This window comes from Arachis ipaensis, chromosome B07 (genome assembly GCF_000816755.2).
Source record: "Arachis ipaensis cultivar K30076 chromosome B07, Araip1.1, whole genome shotgun sequence".
NCBI lineage: Eukaryota > Viridiplantae > Streptophyta > Magnoliopsida > Fabales > Fabaceae > Arachis > Arachis ipaensis.
The window spans coordinates 316,910-341,854 of record NC_029791.2 but is presented as its reverse complement, the minus strand read 5'-3'; the positions used below and the strand labels follow the sequence as shown (position 1 = coordinate 341,854).

The 24,945-nt window shown below is 34.9% G+C and overlaps 5 protein-coding genes across 11 annotated transcripts in view; 2 read left to right on the top strand and 3 right to left on the bottom strand.

The window, feature by feature from the left end:
• LOC107609998 (zinc transporter 5-like) lies at positions 2,730-7,383 on the bottom strand. Of its 3 annotated transcripts, none has more exons than XM_021106809.1 (4): positions 7,104-7,383; positions 4,996-5,747; positions 3,219-3,368; positions 2,730-3,128 (listed from the first exon to the last, which is right to left on the bottom strand). In XM_021106809.1, the coding sequence occupies exons 2-4, from the start codon at positions 5,608-5,610 to the stop codon at positions 2,823-2,825; spliced, it is 1,071 nt and encodes a 356-aa protein (XP_020962468.1). In that variant the 5' UTR covers positions 5,611-5,747; positions 7,104-7,383; the 3' UTR covers positions 2,730-2,822. The 3 variants fall into 3 exon arrangements, with proteins under 3 accessions (XP_020962468.1, XP_020962467.1, XP_016167548.1); XM_021106808.1 differs by lacking the exon at positions 7,104-7,383 and adding an exon at positions 5,925-6,352; XM_016312062.2 differs by lacking the exon at positions 7,104-7,383 and having other exon boundaries at positions 4,996-5,874.
• On the bottom strand, positions 7,743-8,648 carry LOC107608011 (VQ motif-containing protein 22). Its single transcript, XM_016309904.2, has one exon. The coding sequence runs from the start codon at positions 8,455-8,457 to the stop codon at positions 7,927-7,929; it is 531 nt and encodes a 176-aa protein (XP_016165390.1). The 5' UTR covers positions 8,458-8,648; the 3' UTR covers positions 7,743-7,926.
• Positions 10,444-13,607, top strand: LOC107609432 (NADH dehydrogenase [ubiquinone] 1 beta subcomplex subunit 7). Of its 2 annotated transcripts, XR_002350936.1 has the most exons (4): positions 10,444-10,809; positions 11,808-12,192; positions 13,056-13,172; positions 13,282-13,607. XR_002350936.1 is itself a non-coding variant. In XM_016311413.2 (3 exons), the coding sequence occupies exon 2, from the start codon at positions 11,877-11,879 to the stop codon at positions 12,180-12,182; it is 306 nt and encodes a 101-aa protein (XP_016166899.1). In that variant the 5' UTR covers positions 10,444-10,809; positions 11,808-11,876; the 3' UTR covers positions 12,183-12,192; positions 13,282-13,603. The 2 variants fall into 2 exon arrangements, 1 of the variants encoding a protein (XP_016166899.1); XM_016311413.2 differs by lacking the exon at positions 13,056-13,172 and having other exon boundaries at positions 13,282-13,603.
• Positions 17,924-23,805, bottom strand: LOC107606405 (CMP-sialic acid transporter 4). Its single transcript, XM_021106704.1, has 15 exons — positions 23,614-23,805; positions 23,446-23,518; positions 23,247-23,322; positions 23,049-23,160; positions 22,842-22,921; positions 21,883-21,958; positions 21,668-21,768; positions 21,385-21,458; positions 21,048-21,098; positions 20,822-20,939; positions 20,603-20,737; positions 20,299-20,358; positions 19,717-19,765; positions 18,531-18,625; positions 17,924-18,244 (listed from the first exon to the last, which is right to left on the bottom strand). The coding sequence occupies exons 1-15, from the start codon at positions 23,638-23,640 to the stop codon at positions 18,193-18,195; spliced, it is 1,179 nt and encodes a 392-aa protein (XP_020962363.1). The 5' UTR covers positions 23,641-23,805; the 3' UTR covers positions 17,924-18,192.
• The window catches only part of LOC107608710, a 4,959-nt gene continuing 4,703 nt past the window's right edge, over positions 24,690-24,945 (top strand). For all 4 annotated transcript variants that reach the window (XM_016310416.2, XM_021106806.1, XM_021106807.1 and 1 more), the window contains exon 1: positions 24,690-24,866. The gene's annotated coding sequence lies outside the window, so the exon portion shown is untranslated. The remainder of the gene's footprint in view (positions 24,867-24,945) is intronic.

The window sequence follows — 24,945 nt, the reverse complement described above, 5'->3', positions numbered from 1 at the left end:
TTTTTCAATTTATTAAAATATATTATTTATATATTAAAATTAACTACTAAAAATAATTTATATATAAATAATATTTAATTTATTTTTAATATATATTTTATATTAATAATTAATTTTAATAGTTGATTTGAATATACATTTAACATCATTGTAAATTTATTGCTATAGCTAGACTACCTTTTAGTCCAACAACAAAGACTAAATGGAATGGAACAGTGACACACGGGAAAGAAAGCGATATATGGCTGGGACTGGGGAGTATGGGTTTTAAGACATACAAGCAGGGAGATCCGTTCTTTTATAATTTGATTTTTATTATGCATTATGAGTTATAACTCGGTCTTAATTATTATTTATTTTGTAAATAACATCTTTATTATCGATTTAATGATCATTATTTTAACTTAATGATCAACGGTCATACCATTAATTCTATTTATCAACTCTATGCCTGTAAAAGGCATCAATCTCTATATACATTTTATACATATTTTAGATATATTCTAGAGACATTCTAGATATATTCTATATTCATATAATTATTATAATATACAACACATGATGACTTCTATTTCATGTCTTACATTCTATATTCATAGAATTATTCTTATATCTCTTAAACACTTACTCACTTGAGCGTTAGAGTGTCTTTTGCAGGTACTCACCCCCTTGTTCTTTTCTTGCCGACGTATAACTCATCCCGACGAGGAGAAACTTGAAGACATTCATCGACGGACGAGCTATACACCGGCCAAACTCAGCAAGAACAATTGGCGCCGTCTATGGGGATGAGTAAAATAATTCCTACTTCACTTAGGTTTATAAAACTTGATTTACATTCAAATTTTTGAACCAATCTCAACAATCTTGTTTAAGATTTTATTTAATACCTCTTATCAAATTTTAATCTGTCGTAACTTTTTATAAGGTTTATATTTTATACATTCAAATTGCTTCACTTTTAAGTATCATAATATTTCACATCTTATAATCGATCAATTAACCAATCCGAGAATAAACTCGGCTTTCAATCAAACAAAAAACAAACTCGGTTTTCAATCAAATCGAGCACAAACTCACTTATCAATTTTGCTTTATTTTTTAAAGTTCTCTACTTACACAAGTAAAATTATATATTTTATTCAACATACTTTTGCATTTATATTTTGTGTAATTAATATTTACTAATTTATTAGTTATATTCAAACTTCAATATATGTCATATACAATAATGACATATAACAACCATGTCAATTAGGTTTTTATTTCATTATATACTATATTATTATTACTTAGTGATTTCATTTATACAATTAAATGATAGTAATGATAAGTTCAAATCTTAAAATTGAATTCCATCCAAAATTAATTGTATATCAATTGTATATAACTGTCATACTATTCACTTTATGCTATTAAATTTTATGTTATTAGCTATATGATTAGTGCAGAAAGTTAAGCAAAAAATAACTACAAATATGCAAATTTATTATTTTTGCACAAAAAATATATCTCATAGCTAAACAAAATTTATTATATCATTAAATGACTAATTATTTTATTACTTTATTATCAAATTAAAGCATGTCTTATAAAACAAAATTCAGATATTTACATTTGGCATGTATGACATTCATATATGTCGTCTTCTTCTCTATAATTATCAACTTCAAGGTATATTTTTTTTACTTTGAACTATTTTACTTTTACAATATATATTACTCAATATATATTGTGATTTTAGACATATTCATTTTCTCAATTTATCTTATTCATGTCATATGACCATATTCAATAACTAATTGTTTTGAACGAGAAATTTATCAATAAGTTGTTGTGGGTCGGAAAAATTCCCAAGACAATTAACCATTATATCCTCGGATCATACAATCGATTCCGTCAATGGATATCTATCTCTGAACTTTTCAGTTCACATACAATTAAATGCTAAAATTGTTCTTAAGCGGAAAAGTATCCCCCACACAACTATCTTGATTGAATGACTCTTATCATTTAATTATTTTTTGAATAAGTGCCGACATAATAACCCGACTAAGCTTGGGGCTCACCATATCATTATTCACTTATCTTTTAACCGATTTATAAATCATTTTATTTTCTAAGCTTAGCCTGGATCATATGATCGGCAGACAAAGCTTGGGGACTATGATCCGTCACCTTATAACTCGGTCTTTATTGTGCATTATGAGTTATAACTCGGCCTTAATTATCATTCATTCTGTAACTGACACATTCATTACCGACTTAATGATCATTATTCTGACTTAATGATCAACGGTCATACCATCAATTCTATTCATCAACTCTATGCCTGTAAAAGGCACCAATCTCTATATACATTCTATACATATTTTAGATATATTCTATACATATTCTAGATATATTCTAGAGACATTCTAGATATATTCTATATTCATAGAATTATTATAATTTACAACTCATGATGACTTCTATTTCATGTCTTACATTCTATATTCATAGAATTATTTTTATACCTCTTAAACACTTACTGACTTGAGCGTTGGAGTGTCTTTTGCAGGTATCCACGCTCTTGTTCTCTCCTTGCCGACGTATAACTCATCCCGACGAGAAGAAGTTTAAAGACATTCATCGACGGACGAACTATACACCGGCCAAACTCAACAAGAACACAGGGTAACCCAAGAACAAGACTTGTCAATTAATCCACATCATAATTACCGTAATCATAATTAAACGAAAGCATTTGTCGTATTAATTTTTTGAAATTGTTCCTATTGGATGCAGTTGGCATTACACAAAAACGAAAAAGATGGAGGTGTTTAAGCCCATTTAGCTAGAATAGACATGCAAGCAGCTCCAAGTAGAAGAGAAGTATAAGCTCCAAACTGAAGCCGGCCACTTTGTTGGACTCTTGAGTTGATGAAATCTGCTGCGAGCAGGTCCACGAGAGACATGTAAATTAATATCCCGGAAGATGTCGCGTTCATGACCCCTTCCACAATCAGTGCTCTTGGGCTGTTCTCCTTGTATGCGTTGCTAATCCCTATCCCAATCGCTATTCCAACTGGTGTTGTCAATGTAAAGAACACTGCCATTGTTACAACTGCTCTTCTATTGAATTTTGCCTGACCATAACATAATACATAAATAAATAGACTTAGGGACAAACAAATTTAGTGAAAATAAAAACAAAAATAAAAAATAGCTATATCTACCTGCGAGATGCAGCCACCAAGGCCCATGCCTTCAAAGAATTGATGGAAAGTTAAGGCAGCAATTAGAGGCTTTATGGTCTTTGGACTCTCACTTGCTCCCAACGAGATCCCAATTATCACAGAATGAACCACAATTCCTAGCTCTAACACCTACATTCAGTTTATCAAAATAAGAATAAATGACCATTTGTATCAATGAGAGATAAAAACGCTGATATTTGTATTCATGATAGCCTGAAACTAAAGTTATATCTATGATAGATGCTCTCCGTGTGACAAAAGTGCTCTGACTTGGATTGGTTAGTGAAAATCCGATCTTAGGTGGCATTCCCTCCCTTACCTTCAACCTCTCTCTCTCACTCACACACTCTCTCTCTCTCTAACTCTGCACTTCGACTTCCCCTTCTCCACCATTCACGCCTCCGCACTCTTCATTCTCCAAACCCCACTCTGGTCCCTTCTTCCTCAACACTCGCTCCTTCACCATCCACTCTGCCCTTCACGCCGACGCCATCCTCTTCTCCCTCCCCACCACCTCTGACCCCATCAAGAACACCCTCCTCACTCTCGTGCTTTTCAACCACTCTTCCTTCATCCTCACCTTCTCCACCTCCCCTTCTTCCGCACTCCAACGGCTCTTTCCTCCACAAATCTGCAACAAAACCCACCCACAAATCCTCAGCATCCCTTCCAAGCTCTTCAGAAAATACGACTAGGAAAGGTTTGATCTTTTGGTGCTGTCGTCGAGTTTCCCTTACGGCGGAATGGAGTATCCAAAGATGGTTGTCACAGGGTTTTGAAGGTGAACCAGTGAGGAGCAAGATTCGAGCTTTACCTCTCACGAAATTAGGGTATTCAGGGTTTTACTGGAGCCATTGTTGGCGTTGTTGATCCCAATCGGAGATCTTGGGGCCTAGGGAGAAGGCAGCCGTGGCGTTGGAACTGAAAGGGGTGTCGTTGTCGTCGGGGTTGGAGTCAGAGCGGATCTCAGCGAGAATGCGGTTGGTCTCCTCGATGAGGCTCTGGTTGACGGCATCAGAGTCGGAGGAGGAGAGGTTGACGGCGATGGTGCTGGAATGAATGAGAACTCATGCTTTATCTGTGTGAACTAATACTATATATTGATACCCTTTATTGCAAAGATTTTGTTTTTAGTTTTTGGATTTGGATTCTCTCATTTATGAGTTCTCCGATGAGAATGGTTGTGTGAAATACTGAATATGGTTCTTATTTTTGTTTCAATCACATATTGTTTTGGTAGAACTAGTAGATTTTTCGAGAATTAGGACTTCCATTTTTGGATAAAAGCAAGTCTCTTTGAATTCGTTGCCTTGAGTTTTTTACTCCGAAGGATTATAAGAACTAGAAAAGTATAGGAATTGGTCTAACGAGAAGGTGGATAAAATTCAAGAACTTTAGCCATGTCTATGGCATTATAATGGGTTGTTACCTCCACCAGCTTAGAGGTCTCGAGCTCCATGGGTTTTCTTGACTCTGTTCGAGAGGTGAGGCTCTTAGATTCTTCCAAGTTTATGTCCCGGGACTTTGGGTCAATTCGAGCAAAGAGGGGTTGAAGATAAGGGAGGGAGTGACACCTAGAATCGGATTCCCACGAACCAAGTTCAGATCATGGGTATAACTTTAGTTTCAGGCTATCATAAATACAAATGTCAGCGTTTTCATCTATCATGGGTACAAATAGTCATTTATTCATCAAAATAATCATATTAGTCTGCTTTATTAAATTTGGGGATAAAATAAACAAGTGCGTGATTACCTGAGAAATAATACGATGACGAAGGAGTTGTGTGGAGTCTGACGAAGAAGTGGAACCATGAGAATGACCATGAGTTCCATGTGTATGAAGATGCACGTGATCTACTCCCTCCTCTATCTTGTCTTGGGAGATGTTGCCATTGCCAGTGTGACCAAAATACGCAGTAGCAAGAGAATCAACCATGAGCGTAGCAATTGCAGATAACATGGCCACGAATCCCGTGAAAGGAAAATCTGCCCACGGATGTTCCTTGAGGCAGGGAGATGTTAGCTTCTCAAAAGCATCGGGCAAGACGTGTATAAAAGCAGTGGACAATATTACCCCTCCTGAGAACGCCTTTACCAAGAAGAAGAAATCCCTCTCTGGACTCAAGGCAGAGAACCTTTTGATCTTCCCCAGCGTTGGAATGGTTACACCGATTGCACCTGCCACCAGAATCGTACCCAAAGCTGTTATTTTGTATTTCAGAGCCACTGCTGCTTCTTCACCACCTTCATTCTCCTCTTCCTCTTCGCATGTGCACTCCCCCACAACTGAGCTTGGAATCACCAGAATTGACCACAGAAATAATAATACACCTACTGTCAACCAATTCTTTCCAAAACCTTTGTTCATCTTTCGATGATTCAACAACAGATAGAACGAATTGAAGATCAACTTAATGGACAGGAGAGGATTCTGATGCGTGGTGTATGTTAGTACTCTCCAGCTCGACCAGATAGATGTTGATGAACTGTGTACGGTTTCTATATCTATATATATAGAGAGAGAAATAGAGTGAGAAAGAGAGAGGTTCATTAATCATTCTCTTGACTAACTGTGATTGCTGAATATACAAAATTAGATCAGAAGAATTCATGAAATATATATCGTGTGCAATTGTGAATTCATTATGTGTATGCTATTTAGTAAAGAAATATATTTTCTACCTAGGTAGCTACAACATAGGAGATGTACGGTTATGATGCCATTGCCAACAAACTAAGTGTCCATTTGATGTTGAAATATGTCGACATGCAGCGGAAGCCAAGGACAAAATAAACCCAGGTATTTGGGTTTTATGACCACATTATGTGAAAATTATTGTAGCGGTCAAATGATAGTTGCAACACGTTCTCGTGTGTTTTGGTTCACACTCCAGGGTTGCGCAAGACACTACGATATTATTTATATCATTTCAAGAGTACTACTTCTACTTTTACACATCAAACTTTAGATTTCCATTCTTGCTTTTGTTGAACTCTTTCCTCAAAGCCCTCATCAATAACAATCAGGAACTAACAACTGTCTATCCTAACATTGCTATGTTCACACTCCAAATGTTAAAAGCGATTCAGAAAAAAGACCGGCCTGATGGTAGTTTTTCTTGTAAAACAGAGAACTAAATACATAGTTTCTAGAAGCAAAATTAAAGCGGGTTTCTTGATTATAAGGTAGTGTTGAACCTAATAAAGGTTTTCACTTTGTGGATAGCGATCTACATGGGTTCAAGCCTTACTTGCAGACTGCATCACTGCAGTGCCATGGACTTGACCATTCTCCTTTCAATATTTATCCATGGTTAATAGGATGTGTTTTTCTCTATAGAAAAGTATAATATATTCTTTGTTATCAGATCCGAATTATTAAAAAGACTGCCAGTATGTACGCAATGAATGGTTCGGGTTGCTGGATTTCTTGAGATGTTTGAAGAAGGTTGTCATAAGATGGTGAGTTAACCTAGGGGGTAAATGCGACAATTCTTTTGCTACTAGCGAACTATTAGCTAGCTTCTCTCTCTCTCTCTCTCTAATGGCAAGGATGGTGAGAATGTCGATTCTGATGAGTCTTACTATGATGATGATAGCGAAGAAGAATATTTTGAAGAGTATTACGAATTTACGATGATTGTGGAACATGCTTCGGAGTTCCATTTTGCTGGTTTTTTTAAACATAGTTTTGCTTGTGGAGTGCTGGTATACATGGAAAATGTTGTTTGTGCATATGCTTAGTACAGAAACAATGTGAATTTTGTTCGTGTTAAGCGTTAACTGTTAAACATTCATTCGGGGTATTTAATTTTTTGGTCTGAGCTAGAAGCCTAGAATTAAGTTGGTGCGTGGGCTCACCTTTTCAATGGTCCAAGACTTAACACAGACCATTTAATCGGACACCACTTCAATGGTCCAAGACTTGCAAGGAAAAGAGAAGCTTCTTAATTCCCGAGGTATAAGGTCCCATTAGCGCTAATTTTGTATGTTACTACTTACTAGCGATGGCGGCTGCTGCTCCACATTCTCATCCTATAGTTCTAGCTGTATATAACGCACAGGAAGATACTGTATATGAAAGAAGCAAGTCAACTCACGTAAAGGACATTTCTGACAATCGGTGGCATCCATGTCTATAAATCCCCTGCAAGCAATTTCATTTCACACCTTGGGTAGGCAGGCATACTAGTTTAACTTTGAACAAAGAAAAAATTATATTGAAACAGACAGATTACATGAAAAGAAAAAAGATAGATAGATAAATAAATAAATAAAGAAAAGGGAAAAGTCTAGGAGGATGTCACGGCAACAAAGGATCTAGAAGTTAATCACACTAAATAAAATGAAAAAGGAGATACTGTATCTATCATGTGTCCATTCTAAGGAGGAAAAAACTCCCAAAAAGGCGTGTATATAAAATAAAATAAAAGAAAAGACAAGTAGAAAGAAGAAGTGAATTAAGAAGGTAAGTAAGGTTGCGTGTGTATGAACCTAGTGCCTAATGCCTATAATATTATAATAATGAATAGTAATAGACATAAACAAGGGAGAGGGGTTGGTCAACAATAATCGCCAAGTTAGAGCACCTAATTGCCTGCTTTATGTCACTATCTGAGGGAAGAAAGCAGCAACCCCTCCAACCCCTGTTCCTACTGGAGATGGAGACGGAGCTCACTGCAAATTAAGAAGAAGAAGTAGCTGGGAAGAAACGCCCTCCCTCACCCTGACCCATCATCTCTCCACTAACATTCGGAGGAGCTCTCTCTCCAACTTGGCTGCTCATGATGCTGTTATTACCACCATACATATGCATGTACTGCTGCTGCTGCAAGCTGGAGGCAGAAGGGGCTAACATGAGCCCATTTGGGTTCACATGAACCGACCGGGACCCAAACGCCAAACCCATGTTCGGGAAACCCGATGCTGTTGACGGAGTTGCCGGAAAAGGTGCGCCCGTGAACTGTTGCACCATGGCCCGGAAGTTGGTGGTGTCTGTGTTGAGCAAGGTGGTGGGGGTTCGCCTGGAAGCCCGGGAGCGTCGGCGGATGGGCTTGGACACTCGGGCCTCCGGGTTGACCCCAAGTTGGGGGGAGGTGGTTGCGACGGCTGTTGCGTCGGAAACAGAAGATGGAAGGAGAGAATTATTAGGTGGCGGTGGGATGTTTTGTTGGTGGTAGAATTGGAGCCACTCATTGGCGTCACTCATGGTCATGGAATGGAAGCTATACGACTTGGTCCCTTTGCTCACTTTTGTTCGAATGGAAAATGTGAATCTCTCAGTGGATTATTTATGGTGCCTTCAACTTTCAACTTTCTTCCTTCTTCAACCTAATGCATCACAAGCAACATCCTAGCCCTTCATCTCCACACCCACGTGCCCATGGCCCACACACCAACAAATAATATCAATTAGTAATTCATTTTCACAACTATTCCAAATAAGATAACTATATTAAAACCAAAATAAACCAAACATGTATTATTAACTTTAACAAATTCAAAATGCTTTCTTTTATTTTTGTTTTTAGTGGACTAATCAAAGTTACTTATTTCCCCAACATTTCTATTTATCAACACTGAAGCGCATCACTTTTAAAGTTAAATTGCAGCATTAACCTGAGAACGAAAAGTTTGTTAAGATAAGTCAGAGAATATATGCTAAAAATGATTAGATGAGAAACTACTTAAAAAAAAAATACAAAATACAAATGTTGTTTTCATATTATGTTGGGTTTAATTTAATTGCAAACATAATTAATTATTTATGTAAAACTCTTTTATATTAATAGTGTATGAAACTTAATTCATAGTTAATATTAGTAATTAGGTGGATTTAAAAAGTGAGCTGATTGGAGATTTATTTTATGGATATTGGAGTAGAGATAATCGAATAACATATTAATAGAAAATTTTGGCGCAGACCAAATTTTATATTATACTTGATGAGTAATTATTGATGTATTTTATATTATTATGATGACAAAAAACACAAGTGTGTAATTCTATAGATTGAAAAGGTAGGTTACTAGGAGCAACAGATTAATTCTAATATATTTACCATCATAAAGAGCGTTATTAGGATATATTCTAACATAATCACTGTTATATATATGAGATTCTAGATTATAATAGAAAAGCAAGAGCACGTAGAAATATTGAGATTTTCTTCCATTATTCTTCTTCTTCTTCTTCTTCTTCCAAGAATGCATGTATTATAGATATGTGGGGATGCATACGTAATTTGTCTGTTACTGATGTCTCAATTCTCATGTCATGGGTGGGAATGGTTCCATCGCGGAAGCAGCACACTATATATACAAACCGAAAATTTTTAAGTGCGGTATATCGATATTTTAAATATTTTTAATTGTTAATTTTAATTATAAAATATATATATAATTAAAATTAATAATAACAAATGACTGAAATACCCATAGCCTTTCTACACGAACAAATACATCATGAGTCGTGATAGCGTCATGCTCATTGCTCGAGAATCTTAACGGGCCATGTCATCCTTAGCCTGCGACTTAGACTCTTCAATTCAACCATTGCCATAATTAATTCCGTTTGAGTTCCATTCGGAATCAACTTCTACAACAAGAAACTCCCAAGTATCTTCCCATAGAGACTGTATTGTAGACTATAGTGTAGTTTCAACAAATTTTTTTATTTGTTTACATGATCATTCGAAATTAATGATGGTAGATAATATTTTTTATTTTTTATGAATCTCATACTAGCACTTTTTTTTTTTTGTAAATTACATGTTTCTGTTTTATTTTTGTTAAAATTCAATTTTAATCCACACGATGCCATAATTTGGTAGTGGTCAATTTTATAAAAATATACTTTTAGTTTACTATTGTCAACTAATATTTTAACTATCACTAAGAGTGTTTGTTTGAGTGGAAAATGGGAGGAAGGAAATAGAGAGAAAAAAAATTGGAAGGAAAATAACTATTTTTCTTTGTTTGGTTGAATGGAAAAGTCAAAGAAAAAAATCAATTTTTTAAAAATCGATTTGAATCGGCCGGTCGAATCGATTGAACTGCAAACTGATGAGAAATACGATTCGATTATATGTTAAAACCGAAAAAAATGAAAACCGTTATTAAACCGTTAAATCGGTCAGTAACCGGTCAGTCGAACCGAACCGAGACCCGATCGGATTTTTTACTTTGCCCAAAAACGCTCAAAACGCGCCGTTTAGCATTCAGTAACCCCCAACCTTACCCGTTACCAACCCTAACTCACTCCAACACTCTCTCCAACGGTGCAGCAGCAGACCCTCCCTCGTCCTTCCCATCACCCTCGAGCTAGCCGTTCCTCTCAACGCCGGCGAGCTCACTCCCTCCCTTTCGTTCAGTCGCCGGACTACTCCTGACGCCGTCGCTGGTTGGAGCTTCGAAGCTCACTCGGTCCCTCACTCAGCTAACGTCTCAGACTCTCAGCAGTGGAAGCATAGTCGCCGGGTTCGCTTCCTGCCTCCGTCGCGAAGCTTTGTTCCACCGTCGCCAGCTCTCCGTTTCCAGCGCCGTCATCCTTCCTTGCATTTGAATCTGTAATGGAGCCTCTGTTTGATTTTGATTCTGATCTGTTTGTATTCTGAACTTTTTAATTTTGATTGTTGGTTTGATTCTGATTTATTTTTATTCTTCCGTCGTCCTCCCTATTGTTGATTCTGATTTGTTCTTTGGTTGGGTTGTTCTTGATTCTTTGGTTGGGTTGTTAATTTTATTTTTTTTTACTTTGAACTTTTTCTTCTGTTTTTTTTATTAGTTGCCAAATCAGAAGGTACAATTTAGGATTACTATTATGGCTGATTTGGATTTGCTGAGGAAGATTCAAGATTTATTATCCCTCTCTTGAGTTGAACGAAGTTTTTGTCAAAGTTAAAAGAATGTATCTGAGCAATTGCAACATGCATTGTTACTATTACACACAGCAATTTGATGATTTGTTTGATCTTTGTTGCCTGTGTTGGTGTGTGTTGATGGCCTGAAGTTTTGAGCTATTTGTTAGATATGAGTTTAGATTGTGATAAATTTTGATAATTGTTATGTTTTGAGAAAGTTTAGCTCAGTGATTACGATGAGCTTAATTGCAGAAGAGGTCTTGCTACTTTGTTGAATTCTGCAGTTTAATCACCAAATTAAACTCTTTTAGTCTACTCTCTACATCTCTTTCTACCTACTCTATCTGTGTATATGCACATTTTAATTTCTTGCAAGCAACTCATCGTGAATAAACATTGTTTCCATTGTTTACATGAGGGGTTTTTTGAGGTATACATACTTGCTTCTCTCGGTGTCTTTGTCTCTGTCTGTCGGTGTCTCTGTCCCCTTCTGCAACCATTGTCTCTTTTATAGTGATATCTGATATGTGGTTTACTGATATAGTGAAGTTTTGTGAACTCTGATTCAAGTCATTCAACTGTGAACTGATATAGTGATATAGTGATTGAATAATTATTTTTATGTGAACTGTGAAGTGTGAACTGATATAGTGATTGAATAATTGATTGAATAATTGTTTGCTTGTTTCAACTGATTTTTCAAGGGAGGAAGCGCAGGGAGGAAGCGCAGATAGCGAGCAGCAGTGAAAGTGATCGTGCAGAGAGAGTGAGAGATGGAGGTTCCCGGTTCATCAAAGAAGATGATAGCGACGCAGGAGGAGATGGTGGAAGCGAAGGTTCCCCTTGCATACAGGGACCAGTGCGCACACCTCCTCATCCCTCTCAACAAGTGCCGCCAGGCCGAGCTCTACCTTCCATGGAAGTGCGAGAACGAGCGTCACTCCTACGAGAAGTGCCAGTACGAGCTCCTCATGGAGCGCATGCTTCAGATGCAGAAGATCAAGGAACGAGCCTCCCTTAATCACTCCCAATCCAAGGGCGCCGCCTTTCCCGTCATCCCTAAAACCGCCAATGCCTGATTCATTCCAGGTTTCTGCTTCTCCCTGATCTAGGGTTTTTCGGATTCATTCCTCATTCCTGATTGATTAATTGCTCTCGTTATCAATATTCTGGCGTTCCAATTCATTAGGGTTACGGGATTGTTCACGCTTTTACTTGATTAGGATTAGAGAATGTTAGTTTCGTAGGTGTCTCTTTGTGGATTAAATTGGGTTTGCTGTTATCATAGGACCATAATTTTTGTTCACATTAGCTGAACAGACAGAAAAGTTTCATAAAAAATAGTAGCTGTAAACGAGCAACAATGAGATCATGAGCCAATAAATGGAGTTGGTAACTTGTTCTACAACTAATTTTCTTTTCTTAATTACTTTTCCTGAGAGACCATAGTTATTTTGGGAGAAACATCCATCCGGTTGCCAAACATTTTTCTATTTATTCCTTTTTTGTCGTTTTTTTTAAAATAAATTTACATGAGGTCTTTTTTCGCTTAGGTTGTTGAACAAACAATAAGTTATCTAAGAATAAATAAACCGGGCCACTTTACAACATAAAAAACCTCTTGGAGGAAGTAAAATACATAACCAGATTAACCAAAGTCTACTACAAGTATATATATATATATATATATATACATCAACAAAGAACAGAACGTATGGGGCAGTCTCTCATGTTGGAAGCATACCTGTTTCAAAAAGCCTGTACATTATTGGTTTGCATGATTTGATTTGTGATTTGTTTTATTGACTAGTATACTTCTTCAGTCTAAAAGATCAGTGCTGTTAACGGAGATAAACTAAGGGATTAACACGAGACACAAATTGGAATTCGGGAGATCGGATTCAGTTAATTGAAATTTTAGGTGTTAATTTGTGGCACGATGCAAATTTCAGGGGCGATTTTGGGTATATACTCAATTTCAACTTATTGTTGAAGATGGTAGGAGTTTGTTACTTTGACCCTGTACTCATGGCTTTCCACTGGAGTAGATGTAAATTATGGTTGATTCGGTAGGTTCTAGCACATACTTTAATATTGGTGACTGCCTTTGTTCGAACAATTGGGGAAAAAACATACTAAGATAATTGCTTTCTAATGCATATTATGTACTTTTGGCAGGAACCTTTGCTTGGGTGGGAGTTCCTTCATGTTTTTCAGTTGTGTGAAGTCGAAATTACCTTGGATTGTTTGTCCAGAGACTACCAAAGACTGTTTATACTTTAATTCTCGCAATTTCTCATCATGGACACGTTTTTACTTGAAAGTAATAAATTTTTCTTAACTTTTCATAAGTGGAGATATGGTTGGTTTGCCACTTCTATTCCCTGACCAATCATCACATATGTTTGAAATATTTTTGTTAAGGTGAATTCTATGGTGTAGAAATAATTTTTTTTTCTACACTTGAGGAAACTAACGTGACATAGATTTAGGAGTGATACCTATCTCTTGCTATTATTGCTTTGATTAGATGTGACAAGACAAATACATCAAAATTCAGATTTTATCTTTTGCAATTAAATATTAATACTAATAAAATTTTAATTACAGATATATTTTTGTTGTATTGGATCAAAAAAATTGGGTCAAAGAAAAATAATAATTTTGGGATTGTAATTAATTAATTTTTATTAAATATTTAAGTATGCATAAATAATATTAAATACTACCAACAATAAATATTAAAAAAATAAACATTCAAATTCAAAATTTAATCTCTAAATTATTGTGTATAATATTAAATTTTTCTTACATTTTGTATAAGAAATTAACAAGTGTTATTTTTATTTTGTGAGAGTATCTTTAAAAAAAATTTGTAGATAAGTTGGTGAACAAAAAATAAAAAAATTGTAGATAAAAAATTGAATCATAAATTTTTAGCAAAAAAAAGTTGTAAATATTTTTACATGGCAATAGCTTATAAAGATAAAAAAGGTATTGAGGATGTTATGAACATGCTGCGATTAATACAATAGTAAAAATTTTTAAAATTTTATTAGTTTTGCATAACATGAAAAAAAAAATTAATCAAAGTTTATTTATAGACGTATATGGTCTAACTATAGTCATAATTTGATAAAAATTGGTAAAAAATTACTTGTAAGTAAATATACATGATTATTGATACAATTAATGTTACTTAATTGCTTTTGTTAAAAATGTTTTTTTTTTTTTTTTTTTTTTTTTTTTTTTTTTTTTGAATGAGAAGCTCAACACAACAAGTGGAGCAAGGAATGTATCAAGGAAAAAGTAAAGCAAAGCAAAAGACTAGAATAAAAGCCAACATAGAAATCCCTTTGTCATCTCCGGCATTGCCATCAACAACAGAAAGGGTCAGCACCTAGCCACTCCTTATAATTCAGAAAGGATAAGTTGATAATCTCCTCAACCCCTTTCCCTTTGTTCTGAAAAATCCTCCGGTTGCGTTCCAGCCATATGTTCCAAATGATTGCACAGAAGCACACTCGCTTACAGTATAAACGAGATAGATAGAAGACGGTTGAATTTGGAAAACTTGAATTATTATGATAATAAAATATTATTAAAATATTAATTAAAAAATTATTAATTTGACAAGTCATATCTCATTTACAGTGTAAACGAGATACCCACGTAGCAACTGACGTGTCCTATCTCGTGTACAGTGTAAACGAGATACGCGCAATGCCATCTCATTTACACTGTAAACGAAATAAGACCCTGAAATTTAAAACGGTAAATAATTTTTAAATTATTTATTTTGGTAATTATTATATTTATTTTATTTAATAGTAGTTTTATAAATTTATAATTACAAAATCTGATAGGATATATGGAGTCAATCGAAAACAAAAAATAGAGACCTAATTAAAAATTTAATGAAACATATATTTTTGAATTATATCTATAAATTTAGAGTACATAGTTTATGACAGCTTTACGTTTTTTAAAATTTATATTTAGTTCGAAAACACTTGTGTTACGTTAAAGACATCAATATTAATTTAAGTTTTCTAAAAGTTGTATATTTATATAATCAAATCATTCATTATTTATCAAATAAAAAAAGTTTTATGATTAGCATCCCGCCGACAAGAAATATGAACGGAAAATTCAAGAGGGACCATGTTGATGTATTTTTTAGAATTTGGAGGACGTAATTGGTGTAATTGAGAAGTCAGGGACTAAATCGATGCATTTTGTGAATCTCATGGACCAATTTGGGGTTTAACTCCATTTTTGTCTTGTTTAAGCGCCAAAATAAAACAACATTGTTTAGTCCTCTATGTAGAGTGGCAAGTCAGAGAATATTCAACACTGCACTTGCTAATTCAGCACTAGAAAAGATCCAGAAATCAATATGGTGCTCGAAGTTGATTGGATCTTAGAGACCAGTATAGTGAATTTTGAATTTAAGGGACTAAAATAGTGAACGTTGTGTATCTCCAGAATCACTTTGGGGATTTGGTCCTCCCGATCATAATTATAATATAGATTGAGACAATAAAAAATCAGTTCAAATAACCCAATATTATTTTATTTAGTATTAATTGATTATGACATTTTTACACATATAAACGTTTTTGTAACCAAGTTTAACTAAGTTAGCACAAGCCCAACAACAACAAAAAACGTTGATGCGTCACCGCTTTTCCGTCTTCATGTTTTTTTAGCATAGAAAATTTTGTTGGAGAGCACAGGAACTTATTGACATAGCACATAAATTTTTGCTGCGAATATATTTTGTTGGTTGGGTGAATCAATTGTGGTCTTTCAAAATTTTCTATGTTGTTCATCAAAAGTTTTTGTGTTGTGAATCAAAATTTTTTGTGTTGTGCACCAAATTTTTCACACTATATGTATTTTGCAAGGTTCTAAAAATCGGTTTGAATTGGCCGATCGAACCGGTCGAACTGTGAATCGGTAAGGATTCCGATTCGGTCAAAAGCTATAACCGCCATTTCTAAAAATTGTTATTAGACCGTCGAACCTGTCGAGAACCGTCCGGTCAAACCGAATTGAAACTCAACTAGTTTTCAGATTTTTTCATCAAACGGCGTCGTTTTGTTCACTAATAAAAAAAAAAGAAAACGGTGAACCCCTGAACCCTAATTCCCTTCCCTTCGTTAGTAGCATCTTGCATAGTCGCCTCCAAGCTCCTCCCGCCAAAGAAATTAGGCAGAGCTATCGCTAAGACTGGAAGTGAGTCAAGCCAACTCATGAACTAGCTCGAACTAGACTCGTTAATAGTTCGATAAGCTAAATTCGTGAGCTAGTGACCAAACTTGAACTCATAAAATAAATGAGTCGAATTTAAATTTGAATAAGCTCAACTCATTGCACCGTAGATTTGTATTATTTCTAGTAAATCGATGTTTCTCCTCATTACTCGTTGTCAAGTTGCTTAAATCGCGGAGATAGAACCTTGAGTAATTGAGTTCTAATTTGTCTCTCCTCTTGAGAGTTCCATCCCTTCTACTGAGAGAATCAGACGGTGGTTTTCTTCGACCTTACTCGTATTTGATCCTTGATGTTTTCTGAAAAGTCTCCAAATTCAAACTTTGAAAATGGCCCAAACGAATAGTTTGTGGCCAACTATGACGATTTATATAGCATCTTTCAAGTAATTCACTACAATTCGTTATAGTTTTCTTCATTTTTTTTCCATAAACCACAATTGATGCTTGTGGATTTTGGCCCTAGTTTTCTTCATGATCCGCGATATCATGTAGCGGTTTTTGTTCTTAGTTTTTTGTTCGTAAACCGCTATCTTTTGTAGCAATTTATTATTTATTTCGTTCTTCACATGAACTACGATACACATAACTATGATAGCCTATATTTATTTATGTGTATTTTCAAAAAATTCTACGCCTGGTAATGATTTATATAGAATAAAAATAAGACTCGAATATAACCACTCTTCATTTATTCTATTTGAGTAATATTGATTTGTATTTAATTTAACTGGATAAATTACTTTTTTTTTTATAAAATCAAACTAATTTTGTTAATTCATGTATAACTTTGTCAACATTTTAAATCAATATTTTTTATTCCAAAATAAAAACAGCATGATTTCTTAATAGCCTGTAAAATAAAAACAGCATGATTTTAATAGCCTGTAATGCACCAATGAAAAAGAGACGGATAAGAGCTTTCAAACAACCACTCCAATGGCAGAGGATGGCACAATGAGGGTAGAGAATTGAGATATCAATGCAATCCAACTTAAATGGGCACGCAACTAATTCAGGCTCCTGATCCAACTCTGGCGTAAACAATGACAAAAAAAAATTCAAACAAAAGATGAATTCTGCTCTGACTACTGATAACACTTCCTAGAAAGTATAACTAATATTAAAGTCATTTTTTATTTGATAATATTTTTAATTATATCATACATTTTATTTTTTCAAATAAAAAAATTGTTCATTCCTGGACCTACGCAACATAAGCCAACCCACTTTGTATTTGATATACAACCTACAACACGGATCCTTAAAATCAGTATCCGACCCAACTTGGGGAGAAGTTAAATGTTCTCCCATTACTTTGCTAAATGTGAGGGTTAATTAAAGTAATAACTGCCAATAAACCTTAACTCACATGGCATATCTCTCTTTCCCACCTCTTGATAAGGACATTGAACAAACTACCTTTAAATTAGAAAACTTTTCCCAAGTGATATACGGCTGACTTAATTTTTTTTCCCTTCCTCTAATTTAAGCGGTGTGCCAAATATAGCCTGAGTGAAATATATTTATTAGACATATATGTCAAAATATGAATTTAATTTTAATACACTATCAGTGTAAAATCGTTTTACAGGCGCATCCAATCATATAAATGTCACATTAGCAAAAATAACTCTTTTACATTTACTACGTGAATGATAATGATTGTAATTGCATGACTATGTAAAACGTTTTACAATGTCCATACATGAAAATTAAACTCGTCAAAATATACACTACTATGATATTTAATTAACAATTTGAAAATGTATGAATATGAAATGGGGTCAAAAGAACCAGGTGGTAGTTACCGCTATCTTTGCATCTTCCCGGCAGAATGCAGATAAATCGCAACAGAGACAACACTGCAAACATAACAAGAAGTTTAAGTTCAAGCGATGAGACAAAGAAAATGGTTACGCCCAACATCAAAAACAAAAAAACAAAGCACAAAAAAATAAAAAGAGCTAATAAAATTTTGTGCATACTAAAGTTACATTAGGAGCCAAAGCCATTAAAGCACTTAAGATTTTAACAATTTAATTTCAATTGTTGATATGATGGGGAAAAAAAATAAAAAACCTGGTGTGCTCACAAATCAAAGCATAACCACGTCATGTTAGAAAAATTGAGGATATAGCAGCAACTTACGTTGTACCAAGGAAAAATGCAAGGGAGAGATGAAATCCGAAAAGGTAGACAGAAACTACTGCCGTAAGAAGCATTGCCACCGAAGTAGAGTACACCTATGCAAAAATTGGAAACTTAATCATACAATTGAACTCCACTTCATAGGCTATATCTATCATTTGGCAAATTGGCACTTGTAAAGGCATTATAATGTCCAAATAAATCAAACAAAACAACTGTAAGCCCCCATATAGATTATTACATGTGATATAAAACACACATCATGACCCAGCTCTAGACAATAGGTATAGAATTGGTTTTGTTTTGTCCAAAAGAATTTTAAATTATTGGTTTTTGGTCCATGCCGTTAATTTGTCACGATTAAAAGCTGACACGACAGGCTGAAACTTGATGTGGCATACCTCATCATGTATAGTTTATTATTAGACAAATTTGAACATTCAATACATAAGAAATCATGTAGTTCAGTTTTGGGTTGTAGTAGAAGTAGCAGTGTGGTTTGGGGTTTCAAGTAGAAAAAATATTAAGAACCAATTTTTTAATAGCCAATTTTAACCAATTGTTCCCTTTTATTTTGAAACTAGTTTTCTCTCCCTCATCATCACCCCTCAGTCTCTACTCTCTGTCCTAGCCTCTTCTTCATCTTCATCTTCATCTTCCTATTCTTCTTTCACTTCCTCTCAACCCCCTCATGCCACCAACCCCATTCTTCATTCTCTGTCTCTGGAGAACAAAACTTTTTCTCTCTTCATTTTACAACTTGCTACACATTGCATCCATGGATTTCACCACCGCCCTCCCCCTCTCTCAATGTGTTAGGTTTGGAAGTTTAATTTTGAATGTTTAACCTAATTGTATTATTTTTATATTTTAAATTTTTTTAACTTTTGGTGAGTGACCGCCAGATATTTGGCCTCTGGCACCTGCCAAAGAGTAGCCACCGATGAAGGGTGAGGTACCGAGGTTGTGGTGCTAAGCTAATAATGATAAAGTGGTGAATGATAAAGTGGTGTTGGAAGAAAAAGTGATAATAAAAGTTATATAATATTGCAGGATCCCTGGCATTCTCCTAAAAGTGATTCACAATTAAACTCATGGAACTGTTAAGTTCTACTGTTGCTTCTAAATATTTAGTGGATAATATAATCATAGAATAAGAATAGGCAGTCTTATACCATCATCGTACCTTCACAATATTGTCAGCATACTTCATCACCATCGATACAGCAATTCCACTGGATGCACAAACAATATAAATATGACACTTACGCACAATGAAAATTTAGGAAAACTGACAAATCTAGCCATGAAAGAACAAAGCTAAACCCGCAAAAGAAGATCTCCATGTGACAAAACTACCCAAATGTACCTAACCGTTAATTTCATTCAAGGGTAAGTTTTTCAACATTCTGAATTTTTAAGGTAAAAATGGTCATTAACTCGTCTTTTGTGGTTACAAGGCTAGCTTTGTTCATCCATGATAGATTTGTCATTTGTGAGTGTCTTGAACTTTCATAAGTAAAAATAGTAGTTTGCTTTTAATGATAACTTTTGCTTCCATTTGCTTCACAAGACACACAGACGTGAAGAGACAAATTTAACATGAAAAACGAAAAAATAGCCTAAAAAGAGGCAACAGTTGAAAATTGAAGAGACATATAATGGACATGACTCCAAATGACAAGATACATAACTGTCGGTGGTAATCCAGGTAAAACTCCCCGAGTTGAAGAAATTTTACAAGAGAACATCAATTAACAATTTTTACCTGAGTGCATGATTGAAAATCATGAGAACAGTAATGGGCGAATATCCATGGAGGAATCCCCTGAATATGGGAAATACACGCATTATTGATGAGCTCATTCTAAGCCTCATAATACTACAATAACTCTCCTGTTATAATGCTTGATGACTTTATGATCACAATATATATTATGAGCATGTCTTGTCCCTTTTCACGAGAAAAGATTCTCCTCAACATGAATTCCTTAAAGAGAATCAATATGGTGAAAAAGTAGAAAAATCAACATAAACTACAAAACCAAAGTCTGAAAGAACAGTAGACTTACTTGTTCATCACAGCATCAAAATCTTGAACCAGTATTGCAATAGCATTGAAGCCCATGCCAAAGATATAAAGCCAGAAGTTCTGAACGTTTATGTTTCGTGAAGGGCGCTTCTTAATAATAGCCTGCCAATATTGTTAAATGTATCACAAAATGGGAAGTTATAGAGCTCAAAAAACTTATTCTCTGCCGACTGAATTTTGGATTGAATAATAAAATTACCTCGTAAACACCGAAAGTATCAGATATGCGCCAATGCCAAATATTCCTCGTTTTGCTGCTTCAAAGTCTCTGAAACTAATTGTCGGAAAGTAATCCAAAAAATATGGATAAAGCAATGCTATTCAAATTGCCAAAAAGACAATTTCAAAAGTAATCAAGCAACTTACACAATGGAAAATAAATCTAAAAAGGTTATTGCTCTCTTTTGTAGAGAGACACATTACACCTAGATCAATAGAATAGTCTTGTGAGGATTCTAGAGAATGTGCTGAGGAACCTGAGAATTTGGCAAAGAGTAGGTATACAAAACTGATAGGAACTAGGAAGAGTTGGAGCTCTTCTAATCTCTACAATTACCAAATGATTCCACACCTAACTCTATCTCTCATCCCTTTATTCTTCTCTCAATCTTAACCAACTTCCTCACTAGCACTTCAATCAGATACATTTGTTTGTTACATTACAGCTTGTAGATAGGGGGCCATTTTTACAGCAGTACCACAAGAACATTATAATATATTAGTATGGAAGTGATGGCCACATGTCAGACTTGGAGTAGTCTTACTTTGAATTCAACTGGGCTGTAGTGCAACCAGCAGTCAGTAGAATAAAAGCAGCCCATTGAATCTCACTTAACCTGAAATGCAAATAAAAACACAACAATAGGCAGCCCCAGGGCAATACGATCAATAAAATTAATTATTATTTTACTAAGCCATTAGTATTAAGTAATAAACTAAACTTGTGGAAACAAAACACTGCCTCAATCCTTAACAAAAGATTATGATAATGAAATGAGAATTGACAACAATTTTTTTTATATTGAAAATAAAGAACAAAAGCTACCTCTTCTTGAGTATAATTCGGTAGAGAACACCTGTACTGATAATATTCAAGTTTTTTAATATCTGATAGCCAGGAGCATCTACATATGCAAAAATGTAATACTGCCATAAAATTGAAGAGTAAATACAATCAGATTTTGGAAGGTATCTGTTGCAAAATCAAAGTTACATAATAATCAATTGTGACCATAACAAACATAGACATGCATCACCAACCTGAAGCAAATTTTTGACAAGGTAAAGTGCTGCTGGAATGGGATACACTATAACTTCATCTAATGTGGTGCTCAACCTAGATGCAAGAAACAATATACAACGACTTATTCAAATTCATTCTCCAACAACAGACAACATGAAAAATCTCTCATCAGAAAAGGAAACACATACAGAAGTCATAATGCTTAGATAAATCTCTCATTTAGAAAAACATATTGACTAACAATAAAAAAGTATATTTATTATTTTTCTCTCAATTGAATCATTGGCATCCAAGTTCTACTACTAAGAATTAATCCTGCCCAAATTTACTTGAAGTCCCATTAAGGAGGGTAAAGGCTTCGTGGCGAGGATTTTTTTTACTGCACACAATGCAAGACTAAAGCTCAAATGGGCTAAATGTATGCATAATGCCTAAAATAGGCTAGATAAGTCTAACAAGCGTTTAGTAGATTAAATTACATTACATTTATATACATTTCTAAATCTAAACAAGCCCAGGACAGCCAGCAAGCCTACTCGCTTTTCCGCAAACCTAGGCCTAGGTTGCTAAGATAAACAGGCTTTTCAAAAAGCCTGAGCCTGCTTCTATATTTTAGCAAGCCACAGGCTAATAGGTCGCCTGACCTGTTTCCATCCTTGAATATCGAAATGTAGTAAAGATTCGCCCTGAGGAATACAACCCAAACTCTCAGTATAATGCTTCAGCTTCCAAAGTAACATTATGAGTTCGTAGAAACATGTACTTTGGTTACCTTGTGCTTTTGTGCTTGCTTGTAAATGGCCAAAATGCAAGTTGTCACTCAAATTTTCAATGTAAGAAAAACCTTATTCCACCTCTTTAACTAGTTATCCAAACTTTTTTCCCTTTTCATCAACAGAATGTAAAACATAACCCAAAATCTTGCACTAAATTCACAATCAGATAAAAAAACTTAAGGGAAAAGGATTATGCTAACCGATTGTCCTCGGTGACACCTTCCTTTTTCCATATTCTTGCAAGGGCCACAAGGGATATAGCACATTTTAAAGTCTCCACCTATAACCAAAAGATTACCAATAAATTAGGAGCCATGTATTGGTCAAATGCCACAACTCGGGTTATCAAGCAGAAAGTGAATCAATGGAATGAGTGCATACTGCATAGAGATGAGATCTATACGCACCAGAAAGTTTGCGGTGGTTACACTATACTCGTACTTGCCAGCTCTCTTGGACCAAACGATTAGAATGGCTTGCGAACTAGTAAGAATAGTCAATGCAAGTGTAACAACTGACCTATATCAAGAGAAATGGGATGAGGATTAAGAAATCGAACAATAACTGAACAGAAAGATAACGGAGAGTGGGAGCAGGAGTCAGACTTGAGTTTCCACTTTGCTTTCGCCCTGTGGCTATCGGTTTTGGTTTCTCCCACGGAGGCCAAACGGTTGTCTAGGACTGCAAAACAGTGAACAGGGGAAAAGAGGTTAAAGCTATTCCAATGGTGAAGTTGCAAACACAATACATCTAATTATCCAACCAACACAATATAAGACAGAAGAAGAGAAGATAGTTATGCACCTGCACCGGACAACAAAACCGATTTTTCACGTAAACTCTCAACGTCCTCGATGCCGGTCTCCTTATCATCACCCTACAACACAAAGGTGCGTCAAATCAACTCTAGTTTATTATTGAGTGAATGGAAGAAATGTGATAGCAAATTTCTCGGCTACATATTAAAAGCACCTCATCCCTGATTTTCCTGTACTCCATTTTCGACTAAGAGTTGTGAATTAGAGAAGAGCGAATTCCAACTCTATATACTTATTGCAACCGCTACAGATCTCATCTTTATGCCTCAGTCCCTCGTCGACTATCCCAGCTGCACAAGCACAACCAATCCGGGACCAGTGAGCCCCTCATCTATCTATTCTCCTCTTCTTTTTTTTTTATACTTGTTTTTGTAACTACTGTTCCTTCGTGTGTTTTTTGGGCTTACTGTTCCTTCGATTTTTCTCTTATTTCTACCCTTTTTTTTTCTTTAACCTTCTCCTTCTTACTTCTTTGTTGATTTTGGACTCCCTTGACAAGTTTTGTTTCCATAACTTTGTTCTTTGGCCCATCATTTCACTTTCTCGAATTTTTGGTCTAGTCATTAACGGAATTGGATCCTCGAAATTTTGAATTTCACTTTAGAGAGTAAAATTTGATCTCTTACCGTTTATTTCATAGGTGGGACCAAGAGAAATATGAGAGAAAAACCAGTCAAATGTGAAAGATCAAACTTTATATTTTAAAATATCTAAGGATAAAATTATCTTTTCATAACATTATATATTATTTCCTTTCTCCACATTTTCTTTCATCCAAACATATCTAAGGAAAATAAAATTCTTCTCAATTTCTTTCCTTTCTCTTCTTTCCTTTTTATTTCTTTCCTTCCAACCAAACAAAGCCTAAAGAAGGATTCAACGGATAACATGCAGTAGATCAGCTCAACTGAATAACATTTGTACAGGTTTATTTGTTTTAAAAAACACACCAATATATCTTCAAAGCATGTCTAGAAACTATTATTCAAAATTCTTTGAAAGAAAATTATAATAATCCGTAAATTAATAGAGATGACCACATTAATCAATTTATTCTTTTAATTTTTTTTTGGTGACTTATTCTTTTAATTATTTATTAACATATGTGATAATATAATAATAATAATAATTATGAATATAAATTAGTCAAAATAATAACTATTTTGCACACTGAATTTTCCAATTGTTTTTTACAGAAAAATTATAAATACTACGTAAAAAACTGAAAAAGTAATTTGTAAGTTATGTTTGGAAATAAAACTGAAGGAAAAAAAAAAGGAAGACTGGAGAGGCAGCGCATGGGGTGTGTAAAGTGAAGAAGAAGCAAAGAAAGAAATGTGGAGAGAGCTGGGAGAAGTGGAAGGATCATATTCATAAAGCTCGTAAGTCGCAAGTTGAAGTTGGCGGGTAATAATCATCGCATCTGAATTTCAAATAAAATGTTCTTTAGAATTGAACTGAGCTCATCTCTAATTTCCAGGAACCC